The sequence below is a fragment of the Leucoraja erinacea genome, chromosome 1, assembly GCF_028641065.1.
Source record: "Leucoraja erinacea ecotype New England chromosome 1, Leri_hhj_1, whole genome shotgun sequence".
Classification (NCBI taxonomy): Eukaryota; Metazoa; Chordata; class Chondrichthyes; order Rajiformes; family Rajidae; genus Leucoraja; species Leucoraja erinaceus.
The window spans coordinates 83,024,330-83,040,046 of NC_073377.1; the positions used below are offsets into that span (position 1 = coordinate 83,024,330).

The 15,717-nt window shown below is 42.9% G+C and overlaps 1 protein-coding gene across 1 annotated transcript; it reads right to left on the minus strand.

Moving 5' to 3' along the window:
* Positions 1 to 2,559: 2,559 nt before the first annotated feature.
* smim20 (small integral membrane protein 20) lies at positions 2,560 to 13,318 on the minus strand. Its single transcript, XM_055637956.1, has 3 exons — positions 13,107 to 13,318; positions 5,961 to 6,017; positions 2,560 to 3,272 (listed from the first exon to the last, which is right to left on the minus strand). The coding sequence occupies exons 1-3, from the start codon at positions 13,213 to 13,215 to the stop codon at positions 3,235 to 3,237; spliced, it is 204 nt and encodes a 67-aa protein (XP_055493931.1). The 5' UTR covers positions 13,216 to 13,318; the 3' UTR covers positions 2,560 to 3,234.
* Positions 13,319 to 15,717: the final 2,399 nt, after the last annotated feature.

Genomic DNA, 15,717 nt, shown 5'->3' on the forward strand with positions numbered 1-15,717 from the left:
ATTTTTGGCCATCTTACTCAGTCCCCCTCCGCTCATCAGGTGCAGAGGATTCTTCCCATCAATGAAAAATAAAAGTGTTATTAGTGTTTAAAAAATGTTGAGAATCTCTCTCCTGTCAATCGCGCCATGAAGGCCACGCCCCTTCCAGTGGGAGGGGGGGGAAGGATTATAAAACCCGGAATGGTTTGTGGATGTGGCTCAGTCTCTGCAAGATGGGGGAGGGAGAGGTCATGACTGTCTGAGCTGTGAATCAACTGGACACACTGAATGTCTTCTGAACTGTGAGTGTGGTGTTTATGTGGTGTTTTGATGGTGGTTTCACCCTGCTTGAAATGGTATGAAACTGCACTTGAATTTGGTGGCCAACCCCGATCAGCATCTTGAACAAAGCAATACAGGCCTCTCCAGGAAGCCTTCAACGAATGTTGCTACAGCTTCAGAAGTATGACATTGTTCTGATCTACAAACGTGGCAAGGACATGGCTGACACCCTCTCGCGTGCACCTCGAAAGACTTGGGAGGGTTCACCCTCACCAGATGACGGTTTTGTGGTAATGACTGTTTCCTTTATTCCCTCGTTCTGCTTGGCGGACCTGGTAGCCCACACTGACGATACCCTACGATCGCTCTCTTCCATCATTAAGCGAGGTTGGCCTGACAAGCAATACAATCCACCACTTCCAGTTCGGCCCTTCTTTGCCGTCCGTGATGAACTAGTACTACAAGATGGCATTATCGTAAAAGGCCACAAAGCTGTTGTTCCTGCCTCCCTACACAGCAAGTATTTTGATGCTGTCCATGCAGGACACCTAGGCGCCGAAGCAACTGTCCTGCTAGCAAAAAACATGTTCTACTGGCCTGGCATGACTGATTACATTCATGAGAATGTGGAATCCTGTGCAATGTGCAACAGTTTGGCGCCACATCAACAAAAGCAACCACTTTTCTCACACCCGGTTCCTGCCCTTCCATGGTCCTCTGACAACTGACATATTTGAGTGGCATGGCAAACAATACCTGGTTTTTGTTGACTCGTATTCTGGTTGGTTTGATATCGATCTTCTTAGTAGCTCCACTACTCACGGGGTAGTTCAGAAGCTGGTACGCCATTTCTCCGGCCACGGAGCTCCATGTCAAATACTATCTGACAATGGCAGTCAATTTACCAGCCAGTATTTCAAAGACTTTGCTGCACGCTGGGGTTTTCGTCACATCACCAGCAGCCCTGAATATCCTCAGTCAAATGGGCTGGCTGAACGTGCCGTCAGGATTGCCAAACAATTAATGGAACGTTCCCACAGATCAAAATCAGATGTGAACCTGCACCTGCTTAATCTGCGCAACATCTCCCGCGACCCAATATTGGGTTCACCCGCTCAGTGTCTAATGTCAAGGCAGACCCGAACCACACTGCCTGTGGTGAAGCAGGCACTAGTTCCACAAGTGGTCCCACCATCAGAAGTACAGTCCAGACTACAGCAAAAGCGCAACATTCAGAAAGGGTGGTATGACAAAATGAGCAGACCGCTTCCATCACTGGCCGAGGGACAAAGGTCGCGACCGCATTTAGTGTAATTTCTGGAACTGCCTCTGAGCAGTTCATACTTGGTCAATGCCGATGGCGGCACCTACAGACGTAATAGGAAAGATATCCTACCTGTGAATGAGCCAGTACCACCTCCGTACTATCCTGATCGCACAAGTATACTTCCATCCTGTAGATTAGTGGCTCATCCACATCCAGCAGCATTGGCCCGACTGCACCAGCATGACAACCCGTTTCTGATCCGGTTACTTTGCCGATGGCTACGCCACCTCCACCTGTACCAAAGTCTCCCGTTTTCGTCCCCAGGAATTCCGTTTCAATCTCCGACACCTATTTCACCACCGATTGTGTCCCCGGTGCCGGAAGGAGATGGACTGCATCGTATGCGTGCTGGTTGTGTTTGTAAGCCCACCGTAAAGTACCCGGGCTATGTTTGAACTTCCTCCAGTTTATTGCCACATATGTCTACTATGTGTGCTTTATAAAGTCGGCAGTATACATTTGCATTTAATACTTTGTAGTACTCAGTAGTTTTGCCTTTGCAATTAATTCTTTAAGAGGGAGGATGTAGATTAGTGTCATTCATACTATTGCTCCGCCCACAGGCTTATTAGGGAGCTCTCTCTCTCTCTGGCAGACTAGTACTATGCATGTAGAGGTGAAAGCACCTTGTTTCCTCTGCAGAGTTGCTAATAAAAGACTGAATTCTAATCACTATGTGTGTCTGATCATTTCCAACAATGCTGCTCTGAATAACATGACCGTAAGCAAATAGAAACATAGAAAATAGGTGCAGGAGTAGGCCATTCGGCCCTTTGGGCTTGCACCGCCATTCAATATGATCATGGCTGATCATCCAACTCAGTAGCCTGTACCTGCCTTCTCTCCATACCCCCTGATCCCTTTAGCCACAAGGGCCACTCCCTCTTAAATATAGCCAATGAACTGGCCTCAAATACAGATGAAAAAAGTAATTAAACAATACTGTATATGATTAGATGCAAAGAAATGTAGTCAGATGAGTAACTGCTTTATTTAATAAAACGTTTCCACAGCATACAAAGGTATGTAAAGCATACATCAGACAAAGGTATAGTACACCAAATGAAGAGTTTGGGTTTTAGAGACAGCATGAAAACAGGCCCTTGTGCCTTTAGAGTCCACACCAATCATCGATCAGGTGTTCATACTAGTTCTACGTTATCCAACTTTCTCATCCACTCCATACACATCAAGAGTCCAATTACCTACAAACCCATACATCATTGGGATGTGGGAGGAAATCAGAGGACCCAGAGGAAACCCACGCAATCACAGGGAAAACATGCAAACGGCACACGGACCTATAGTACAGAATATAAACTCCCCTGGGTGCCTCAAAATGCATTACGCCCAATGAATGTGTGAGCAATTGCAATGTGATGTAGAGAACGCAGTAGCCAAGATATGCACAATAAATTTTCTGTGATACCCATAATAAAGACCAGATAATTTATTTCAGTGGTGTTGAGCTAGCATCAGTCAATATTGCGAATTTAAATAGAAATATCCATTTATATACAAATCCTGCCATTACCTAATTCATTGATTAGCATTACAATGATTAGACAATTATTTCCTCATAGAATTTGAATGGCAAGGCACAAATGGTCGCTGAAGCATTCTTCATGATAACATCAACAGTTTGATTATTTCCGATTGAAGGGGTCAGACCAGACTTTCATTCCTTTAAAAAGAGATTAAAATTTGGTCAAAGTGGAATATGTCACACACAAGATTATATACATCTGCAAGATTGCCACATTTAAAATCTGAATTCCAAAGGTAAAAAAATGAAACATCTGCTCACATGAAATTCAACTTCAATGACAAAACTGGGTTATAAAGTCATGATTCTGCTATCACCAGTACAAAAAAATATTCACATGAAACATAGAATGTTAATCAATTGTAAAATGTACGTGCCGAGTTCAAGAGAAATATGATCATGTGCATGCAATGTTACATAAAGTACTTTCAAATTTAAAGAGCAGAGTTTACAACACATATGTGCACTTACAAATATGGCTAAATATTATAAAAATTGCTAATAATAGCTATCATTCATTAGATTCACCAATGTGTACATATTTTTAAGAATTTAAGTGGAGTTTCGCCTCCTTCTGAAAAAATTGTGAGGAAGTCTGTAGTGCCAAACTGCCCAACGGTGAAAATGTGGTGGGAGCAGAAACACAATAGATGTTGTGCCTTATTGCACAAAATAAAGACTGTTGTGCCTATGTTCTTTTGTAACATAAATATCTACAGTTCATAAATGAAAGGAGATTCTAGTAAACATTGATAATGCTGTTCCACATCACAACTTTAGTACCAGTACCAAAGATCAACAAGTGTTCAAGAATGAACCAAATAAATATAATTTGTTGAATATTGCCAAAGTATTTTTCCTTGCAATTTTCATTTTCAGAAGGTTGAATCCAAAGAAAATATATGAAATGTAATGCTCCAACAAACAAAATCAAAAAACACTAATCACAGATACTTTTATTTGATTATTCAATCAAAACAAAAATTCATAGAACATCGAACAATACTGCACAAGAATGGGCCCTTCGGCTCACAATGTTTGTGCCGAACATGATGCCAAGTTAAACCAATCTCATTGCCTGTACATAATCCATATTCCACTATTCCTTGCACTTCCAGGCGCCTCTCTAAAAGCTTCTTAAACGCCACTATCCTATCTGCCGCCAACACAACCCCAGGCAATGTGTTCTGGGCCACCACTACTCTCTGTAAAAAAAAACTTGCCCTGCACGTCTCCATTGACACATTTCCCTTCTCACCTTATAGCTAGGCACCACTAGTATTGGACATTTTCACCCTGGGGAAAAAGGTTCTGACTGTCTATCCAATCTATGCGTCTCAAAATTGTATATACTTTATCAAAGTTTCCCTTGAACCTTTGACATTCCAAAAAAAAAAAAACAATCCACGTCTATCCAATCTCTCCCTGCAGCCGAAATCCATTAATCCAAGCAACATTCTGGTAAACCTTCTTTGCACCCCCTCTAAACCCTCCACATCATTAGTGCAATGGGGTGACCTGAACTCCATGCAGTGCTCCAAATATGACATGACCAAAGTCCCAGGGAGCTGCATCGTGACTTTCTGATGGATATTCAATGCCCCTAGCAATGAAGGCAAGCCTTTACCATCCTATCTACTTGTGCTGCCACCTTCAATGAGCTATGAACTTGGACTCCAAGATCCCTCTGCACATCATTGCTGTTAAGGGTCTTGCCGTTAACTGTATATTCTTTCCTTACATTCAACTCCCCAAAGTGCAACAATTCACACTTGCTCAGGTTAAACTCCATCTACCATTTCTGCAGCTGGTCTATATCCTGTTGTGCTTTCTGACAGCAATCCTCACCGTCTGCAACTCCTCCAATCTTAATGCTGTCAGCAAACCTACTCACCAACCCATCTACATTTACTACTAGTTCAATTATATACCACAAACAACAGAGGTCCCAGCACAGATCTCCGCAGTATTCCAATGGTCACAGACCTCCAGCCAGAATATCTACCTTCCACCACAAACCTCTGTTCCATGTATAAACCAGCTCTGCATCCATATGACCAAGCAATCCTGAATCCCATCGACCTTAATCTTCTGGATCTGCCTACCATGAGGGACCTTATCAAAAGCCTCGCTAAAATTCATGTATACAACACCCACCACACAACCTTCTTCAATCCCTTTTGTCACCTCCTCAAAAAGCTCGATCAAGTTAGTCACGATCTGTCACTACAAAGCAGTGCTGGCTATCTCTCGTTAGTCCATTCTCTTCCAAATGGGAATAAATGTTATCTCAAAGTATTCGCTCCAATAGTTTCCCTACCTCTGATGTGAGGCTCACCAGCCTATAGATAGATCCCTGTATTCTCTCTGCTCCCCTTCTTAAACAATGGACAACATTGGCCACTATCCAGTTCTCTGGGACCTCGCGTGTGGCTAGAGAAGAAAAAGCGATCCCTGCAATTTCCTCTCTGGTTTCCCTCACTAAACTGGGATAGAGCCCATCAGGCCGTGGAGACTCGACCACCTTAATGCTCTTCAAGAGTCTCTGCACCACCTTCTCATTCTATAATTGCCCTAGCATATTTGCATTCTCTACACTGATCAAGTTGTCCTCCAACTCGTCCCCCTCAGTGAATACAGATGCAAAGTACTAATTTAGTACCTCACCTATATCCTCCAACTCAAAGTAAAGATTCCCTCCGTTGTTCTTGATCCAGCAAATGTTAAAAACATATTTATCAAAGATAATTTGGAATATTGAATAGCTTAAAATGATTTCTATATTAGCATAATCAATGACTAAGCAACAAGGTCCGAAAAGCTCACCTCCAGGTTGAATTTCGTCCTGATTTATTCCAGTTCGATTCACCTTTTGCTCCTGCTCTGTTTAAAAGTATTTGTGCAATTGTTTAATATTCACCTTATGACAATAACAATGTAATCATCATTGAATTGATAAATTATTCAGAATTAATTTGTTTTACCTAACTACTATTAGGTAACAAACAACAGTTCCACAAAATAGCTAACAGCAGAATCACAATTGGGAGCATGAGTGACTGATTTTGCTTGAGTGCAGCCATTTTGAGGAAGGCCCAATGTTTCCTTGGAGAGGTGCTGCCTATGTAGTAAATGGGGTGAGGAGAGCACAGGATTTTGATTGGTGACAACAATGCAGTAATGGCAAGTCAAGCCCTGAACCATGTGTAGGAAGGAACTGCAGTTGCTGGTTTAAACCAAAGATAAACACAAAAAGCTGGAGTAACACAGCGGGATAACTCTGGAGAGAGGGTCTGAAGAAGGGTCTTGACCCAAAGCATCACCCATTCCTTCTCTCCAGAGATGCCGCCTGTCCCGCTGAGTTACTCCAACATTTTGTGTCTATCTTGTTCCTGGAAACATGAGTAACGTTTGGGATGAAGGTACAGAGTTAAAAGGAAAACAGCTTTCCATTTATAAAGCTTTACTCCTTTAAAGACTCCTCAAAATGCTGGCTCCGTCCTGGGGTTGGAGTTGGATTCACTGGAGATGGTCTTGGAGCGGAGGATGCTCCTCAATCTGCAGAACATCTTGGACAATACAGCTCACCCCCTCCAGGACACACTGGTCAACCTGTGGAGCACCTTCAGCAACAGACTGGTTACACAGTACACACACAGATCTATTTTCCCTGTGGTTATCAAACTGTACATCTCCCCCTTCTGTCATGGGGTAGACCGACTTCCCTCCACCATCTTTGTACATCCCCAATCCGGGACTTTCAAGTCATCACTATAATTTCATGTTTCATGCATCTTGTTGTGTTTTTATGACTGTTGGCAGACCAATTTCCCTCCTGGGATAAATGAAGTTCTATTGCATCGTAAATATATTTTTCTTATTTATTTGCAGGAAACTGGCAACGCTAGCAAAGCCAGAACTTATTACCCAGCCCAAACTGCCCTTCGATCTGATGAATGGTCTCGACCCGAAACGTCACCTATTCCTTTTCTCCAGAGATGCTGCATGACCCACCTCCAGTTTAAATTCCATTTGGAATATTTTGGAGGACCAAGAAACCAAGAACCCACTGAGTTATTCCAGCATTCCAGTTATTCCAGCATTTTGTGTCTATCTGTCCTTCTGAGGTTGGCTGTAAGCTATCATAAATTGATAACTTGGTGGAGAGGTTTCTGGTTTGGGTATACATTTCATCAATGGCACACGCTACACTAGTGCACCCTTCTGCCACATTTGAATCTGTCTTCCGTTGCTTTTGAAAGCACATTCCTACTTTGAATCACTCTGACAATGAGGACAGTTTCTCTCTCTCTCTGCCTTCAACCATCATAATTTGTCTTCAAATCAACATGTACACCTCCTCTGATCCAAAGAGAACAATATTAATTTCTCCAGTGTATCTATATAATTGAAATGCCTCGTACTTGGCATTATTTTCGTAAATCTGTTCTGCGATCTCACTGAAGCAACAATATTTTTCCTATCCATCTTCCAAAATGTTATCAATTTTGTAATTATTCCTGTGGATTGGGGCGTAAATGTGACCTCACTATTTAAGAAGGGAAAAAGAAAACAGGGAACCACCAAACTATTAGCCTAATGGGAGGAATAGGGGAATTACAGGAACCTACGATTAAGGATATAACATAACAGAAATCAATACGATTGACTAGCTTCACAACGAAAGGAAAATCATATTTGATTCATCTGATTTTTTTTGAGAATGTAATTAAAACAGAAGGAACAAGTGGAAGTGATGCATTGGGATTGTGAGGAGGTTTTTAACAACTGTAGTATAGGTTGGTCATTGAGGTTTGAGAACATGAAACTGGGGAAATAACATTTTGACATTGACTATGAATCACAAACAAGGGGTGAAAGCTACTAGATAAAAGGCCAGTCATTTAAAACCGTGTATATAAAATCATTCTCTCAGGTGAGTCTCTGCAATTCTCCGCCCCAGGGAGCAGAGGGAGGCCAGATTATTAGATATATTCAAGCTGCAGATAAATCGATATTTAAAAGATCGATGAATTGTGGGCTTATAGGGAACTGGCAGAGGAATTAAATTCAGCATAGATTAGCTATGATCATATCAAATTGCAAGGCTGTCGTGAAGGGGTTATGGGTTGCTTCTATTTTCTGGAGAGCAGGTAATTGAATGAAAAGCACAGTGGGAATAAATGGATGGTTCTTAGGTTGACACCTGTGATGAGTGATGAACGGCAGGGATTGGAACTTTGGCCCCAGTTTTTCATAACCGACACTGACAATTCGTCACGAGGGGAACAAATGCCATACTTCCAAGTTTGCTCCAGATATTAAACTAAGTGGAATGATGATACAGAGAAATAAGTAATGAGGCTTGAAGAGGACATGACCAATTTTAGTGAGTGAATGAGAGAATGTAAAGTGGAAAATATCCACCGTGAGAATAGAAAAACATGGTATTTGGTTAATGGCGAGAGATTTCCAAAGGGACCTGGTAGTGTTTGTCTAGTGCTAGTCCTGAGGCGCAACATACCGTTAAAATGAGCGGACAAATTGATGAAGCCGAGTTTTAGTTAAAAATATAAGAAGATATTAAATTGGTTTCTGGGCTAGCTTACAGCTTATATTTAGTGTCAAATTAGGCTTTCCTCAGGTTTGTGTGAAAATGAAGGAGCGGACTTTGAAATGGCCATCCAAGACCAATTTATTATCAATAAAGAAGTACAGAAGTAACAAATGAAGTATTTTTGAGGGACCAAATGCAAGGAAGCAGTGAAAAGAGCTAGGGTTTGGCGAGATACTGTGGAGTTTTGGTCTCCTACCTATGAAAGAGGGGTTTCTAGAGTTTAGAAAAATGACAGATCTCATCAAAACACAACATAAAGGGCTTGACAGGCTAGATATAAGGATGTTTTCCCTGGCTGATGACTTCAGGTTCAGGGAGCAGATATTCAGAATAAGGGGTAGTCCATTTGAGACTGAAACATAGAAAATAGGTGCAGGTGTAGGCCATTCGGCCCTTCGAGGCTGCACCGCCATTCAATATGATCATGGCTGATCATCCAATTAAGAAGTATCCCGTTTACCTTAAGATAAGTAGCTCTCCATACCCCCATGATCCCTTATTATCAAAGAAGTACAAGGTGTAGGGTTTGGCGAGTACTGTGGAACCTATGAAAGAGGGGGTTCTAGAGTCTTAAAAAATGACAGATCTCATCAAAACACAATGAAAGGGCTGGACAGGCTAGATATACCTTCTGTGGCAGAGACTTCAGGTTCAGAGAGATATCACCACTGTTGAAAAATGTTGCAGGTTCCTCATCGGCCCTCGAGGCTCCCGCCAAAAATATTTCATGGCTGATCATCCAACTGTGACCCCTTGTTCTCCATACCCCCTTCCCAACAAGGGCCACAATCTCCCTGCATCTAGCCAATGAACTCCCTCAACCCTTCTGTAGAGAATGAGATTGTACCACTGTTTCTAAAATGTTTTCCCTCATCTCTTCCTAAAAGATTCTAGCCCCTTATCCGTAAACTGTGAAACTGGGATGAGGCCCCCAGACCCCTTGTTCTGGGACTTCCCAACATCGGGAACAATCTTTCTGCATCTAGCCTGTCCAACGGCTTAAGAATTTTGTAAGTTTCTATAAGTTCCCCCCTCAATCTTCTAAATTCTAGCGAGTACAAACCAAGTCTATCCAGTCTTTCTTCATATGAAAGTCCTGACATCCCAGGAATCAGTCTGGTGAACCTTCTCTGTACTCCCTCTATGGCAAGAATAACTTTCCTCAGATTAGGAGACCAAAACTGTACGCAATACTCCAGGTGTAGTCTCACCAAGACCCTGTACAACTGCAGTAGAACCTCCCTGCTTCTATTCTCAAATCCTTTCGCTATGAATGCTAACATACCATTCATTCGCCTTCTTCACTGCCTGCTGCACTTGCATGCCTACTTTTAATGACTGGTGTACCATGACACCCAGGTCTCGTTGCATCTCCCCATTTCCTAATCGGCCACCATTCAGATAAAGTCTACTTTCCTGTTTTTGCCACCAAAGTGGATCACCTCAAATTTATCCACATTATACTGCATCTGCCATGCATTTTCCCACTCATCCAGCCTATCCAAGTCACCTTGCAGCCTCCTAGCATCCTCCTCATAGCTAACACTGCCCCCCAGCTTCGTGTCATCCGCAAACTTGGAGATGTTGCATTCAATTGCCTCGTCCAAATCATTAATATATATCGTAAATAGCTGGGGTCCCAGCACTGAGCCTTGCGGTACCCCACTAGTCACTGCCTGCCATTGTAAAAAGGACCCGTTTACTCCTGCTCTTTGCTTCCTGTCTGCCAGCCAGTTCTCTATCCACATCAATACTGAACCCCCAATACCGTGTGCTTTAAGTTTGTATACTAATCTCTTATGTGGGACCTTGTCGAAAGCCTTCTGAAAGTCCAGATATAACACGTCCACTGGTTCTCCCTTATCCACTCTACTAGTGACATCCTCGAAAAATTCTATAAGATTCGTCAGACATGATTTACCTTTCATAAATCCATGCTGACTTTGTCCAATGATTTCACCACTTTCCAAATGTGCTGTTATCCCATCTTTAATAACCGATTCTAGCAGTTTCCCCACCACCGACATTAGACTAATTGGTCTGTAATTCCCCGTTTTCTCTCTCCCTCCCTTTTTAAAAAAGTGGGGTTACATTAGCTACCCTCCAATCCTCAGGAACTACTCCAGAATCTAAAGAGTTTTGAAAAATTACCATTAATGCATTAGCTATTTCTGGAGCTACTTCCTTAAGTACTCTGGGATGCAGCCTATCTGGCCCTGGGGATTTATCGGCCTTTAATCCATTCAATTTACCTAACACCACTTCCCGGCTAACCTGGATTTCACTCAGTTCCTCTATCTCATTTGACCCCCGGTCCGCTGCTATTTCCGGCAGATTATTTATGTCTTCCTTAGTGAAGACAGAAACAAAGTAGTTATTCAATTGGTCTGCCATGTCCTTGTTCCCCATGATCAATTCACCTGTTTCTGACTGCAAGGGACCTACATTTGTTTTAACTAATCTTTTTCTCTTCACATATCTATAAAAGCTTGTGCAGTCAGTTTTTGTGTTCCCTGCCAGTTTTCTTTCAATCTATTTCCCATTTCCTAATTAAGCCCTTTGTCCTCCTCTGCTGGACTCTGAATTTCTCCCAGTCCTCTGGTAGGCTGCTTTTTCTGGCTAATTTGTACGCTTCATCTTTTGTTTTGATACTATCCCTGATTTCCCTTGTTATCCACGGATGCACTACCTTCCCTGATTTATTTATTTGCCAATCTGGGCTGAACAATTGTTGTAGTTCATCCATGCAGTCTTTAAATGCCTTCCATTGCATATCCACCGTCAACCCATTAAGAATCAATTGCCAGTCTATCTTGGCCAATTCACTTCTCATACCCTCAAAGTTACCTTTCTTTAAGTTCAGGACCCTCGTTTCTGAATTAACAATGTCACTCTCCATCCTAATGAAGAACCCAACCTTATTATGGTTTTCTCTTGCTAATCTTCTCCTGCTGTTGCTTCCAAATCTACAGCAGCTCTGAGTGTACAGAGATCAGAAATGTCTTTATTCAGACGATGGTGAAATGCCTGGGCAGAGTGGACATGGAGAGGATGTTTCCAGTCATGGGAGTCTAGACCAGAGGGCACAACCTCAGAATAAAACGACATATCTTTAGAATGGAAGATGAGGAGGAATTTCTTTAGCCAGAGGGTGCTGAATCTGTGGAATTCATTTGGGGGCCAAATCATCAGGTATTTTTAAAGCCTAGTTTGATAGGTTCTTGATTAATAAGGACACCAATGGTTATGGGGTGAAGGCAGAATGCGGTTGAGGGAGAAATATAGATCTGCCATGATCAAATGATGGAGCAGACTCAATGGGTCGATTGGCGTAATTCTGCTCACACGTCTTATGATCTTTGGAATATATACTCCACTTGCTGTCATTCTGTTCATTTAAAACAGAAATTAATATATTCCTGGGCATTAAGCAAATCAAGGATAAGGACATAATGCTGGAAAGCAGCAGCAAAGGCCAATGGCCTCCTCTTGGTCCCAATTCGTGAAGTCTTCCACAAGAAACAGCTGCAAGGACTGGACACGAGACTCAAATTGCAACCAGGAAATTGTTTTAAGGTTCATTGGGTCTCCCTTGCTCGTGTGCTTCCATTTAAACGTTACAACCTGCCCAAGAAGAACTTCAAATGACTAAAAAGGCATGTTATCCCTATTACACCCTGTACTTTCATCCCTATTCACCCCTCTTCTCGTTCTACCAGCTGTCTCCCCTTTACTTCGGCAAAACACGAAGTGCAGTTGGAACTCAGGTCAGGCAGCATCTGTGGAGAGAAAAGGACAGACGTGACTGGAGGAGGATCTCGACCCCACCGGCGCTTGTTGATTCCCTCTACAGATGATGCCGCTGAGTTCCTCCAACACTTTGTGTTTTGCTGAAGTAGAGGAGAGATAGTTCTTAGAGATTGTACCATCTACGGTCTCTATCCATCCTTTAAACCCGCTTCCAGGTTGTGCGGGCCGCACAGGCACCAGTCCTCCGGGGCCGTACTGGGAGTTGACATTTGTTTGTTTTATCCTTCCAGTCGATTCGCAGGAATTCACAGAGACTGCATTAGTGGTCCGGAAAAAACTGCTCGAGGAACTCAGCTCCTCTATAATCTTTGCTCAGCAGGCTAGACTGGCTGACTGACGGCCGGGCCGGGTCGGATCGGGCAAGCGCCTGCTCCAGTCCTCCCTCCATCGGCCGAGCTCATGGAGACGGGACCGCGAACCTGGACCCGGTGCCATCCCGCTGGGGCCCAACCTGGACCCGTCCCGCTGGGGCTGGACCCGGGGCTCAACCGTCAAAGCAAACCGCCACCGCCGCGAAGTGCTGACCCTCATCCTCTGCAACTCACGGTAATCCTGAGTGTACATCAGCGGTCGGAAATAGATGGGATAAAACGCAGCTCCGACAGCGGCCGCAAAGCCGCCGAACAGCAGCACTGCCCGCAGATTCTTGGCCATCCCGGACCGGACACAACCGGCTGCAGCGGTGGCCAAATATACTATAAGAGCTCCTTTAGTATCTATGGCAGTGGCGGCTCCTCTCCCTCCTCCGCTCAGGCTGCGCCGGCTACCACGTGACGGCAGGCGCCATCTTTGACACGGTCACGGGTGGGCGCCATCTTTGACACGGTCACGGGTGGGCCCCATAGAGTACGAGTGGCGCAGGCGCAGAAAGTTATGCTTCCAAACTTGACCCATTTACAGAAATACAGTGAACCCTCCTTATAACGAACTATGGAGGGGAATGGCGTCCGTTATTGCCGAAGCAAAGAGTAGGAGGGAACGGGACCTTTTCAGAATCACAGGCAGTGGCGAGTGGAGTTCTGCAAGGCTCGGTGTTGGGGCCGCAACTGTTTACCATATATATTAATGATTTGGAAGAGAGAATTAGGAGCAACACTAGCAAATTTGTGGATGACACAAAGCTGGGTGGCAGTGTGAACTGTGAAGAGGATGTTAGGAGGTGGCAGGGTGACCTGGACAGGTTGAGTGAATGGGCAGATGCGTGGCAGATGCAGTATAGGGTGATTTCACTAAAGGTCACTGGAGCGTGGATCCGCACCCACGTGACCAAAATTCTCCGGTGGAGGACACATCCGGGTCCTGGTACATGTTAGTGGATGGGAAAAATCGCATTTTTCCACCCGTTAAAAACATAGAAAACGGCGAGGTTGAGAGCTGCAATTTACTGTGCCAGTCGGGGTGACTGTGAGGCACAGCTACCTAGATTTACAGGGAAAAAAAAAGATAGCAAGTAAGGTAAATTCAAGAGGGAACTGAAGGTGCCTATCCACCGGAAGTCAGGAGCCGATAATTGCCGAGGATATTTAAAGGTCCAGAATATCGGGAAATATCGCGTTTTCCCGCTGAATTTCATCAAAAGTAAGGCATTATATACTTTTTTATCTTTATTCATTTGTTAGATGAGAATTTTTAAAAGTGAAAAATCACTCAGTAAAAGTTCAAAATCGGCCATGGTTCTCAGGTTGGTTTTAACATGCAAAATCAAAACGCCTCTGAAGCTGCATTTACCATTTAAATAATGATAAACTATCAATGCATTTTTAAATAAATTTCACTCAGATGCAAGCTAAGGAATGTGATAATTATCAGCTGTCAGTTGGACAAAATTAGGACATTTTATTATTTGCCAAAATATATTTCTCAATGTTTCTTGTTTAAAGCCTGCCAACTTATGTATTAATTAGGTGAATGTGCAGGCTTTAAACAAGAAACATTGAGAAATATATTTTGGCAAATAATAAAATGTCCTAATTTTGTCCAACTGACAGCTGATAATTATCACATTCCTTAGCTTGCATCTGAGTGAAATTTATTTAAAAATGCATTGATAGTTTATCATTATTTAAATGGTAAATGCAGCTTCAGAGGCGTTTTGATTTTGCATGTTAAAACCAACCTGAGAACCATGGCCGATTTTGAACTTTTACTGAGTGATTTTTCACTTTTAAAAATTCTCATCTAACAAATGAATAAAGATAAAAAAGTATATAATGCCTTACTTTTGATGAAATTCAGCGGGAAAACGCGATATTTCCCGATATTCTGGACCTTTAAATATCCTCGGCAATTATCGGCTCCTGACTTCCGGTGGATAGGCACCTTCAGTTCCCTCTTGAATTTACCTTACTTGCTATCTTTTTTTTCTCCTGTAAATCTAGGTAGCTGTGCCTCACAGTCACCCCGACTGGCACAGAACATTGCAGCTCTCAACCTCGCCGTTTTCTATGTTTTTAACGGGTGGGAAAATGCGATTTTTCCCATCCACTAACATGTACCAGGACCCGGATGTGTCCTCCACCGGAGAATTTTGGTCACGTGGGTGCGGATCCACGCTCCAGTGACCTTTAGTGAAATCACCCTATAGGGGGGTTGCATGTAAGGTCACCGGGTCAAAGGGCTTGACGCACGGAGCTGCTCAATCAATCTGGAGGACATCGCAGCTTCCTGTATATGTTGTTAATACACGAAACGCATACTTTCCTACCTGTTAAAAACCGCCAAAATGGTGAATTTCTGCACTGTAAAAAATTGTGGAAGTCGGGGTAACCATGAGAGACATCTATCCTACTTCTGAATTCCAAAAGTGAAGAGAAATTAAGGTAAAGAGAAGCAAGAGCTGAAGGGACAACAGCTAAAGTGCTTGGCGAACATTGGCCGTGCAGATATCAAATTGGAAAATATTAGGAATTATCTCGTTTGCTCACTGCATTTCATCATCAGTAAGGCATTATGTATGTTTTTTCTTTATTCATTTGGTATCTAAAAAGTTTCTGAAGTGATAAATCTGGCTGTAAAATTTTAAAATCGCCCATGGTTCTGAAGTGGGTTTTCACATGCAAAAAGAAAATGCTTCTGAAGCTAAATTTATCCTTAAAAAAATCTCCAGACTTACGAGTGGTGTGTGGAAAAGTAAGTTTTTTTTTTATCATTATGCTA

Excerpts from the sequence above, each read along its gene's own strand:
- smim20 (XM_055637956.1), bottom strand. The coding sequence starts at position 13,215 with ATGGCCAAGAATCTGCGGGCAGTGCTGCTGTTCGGCGGCTTTGCGGCC. Across the intron at positions 6,018-13,106 it reads GATGTACACTCAGGATTACC|AGCAGGAGCAAAAGGTGAAT; the intron begins GTGAGTTGCAGA and ends ACTTTTAAACAG. Across the intron at positions 3,273-5,960 it reads GGACGAAATTCAACCTGGAG|GAATGAAAGTCTGGTCTGAC; the intron begins GTGAGCTTTTCG and ends CTCTTTTTAAAG.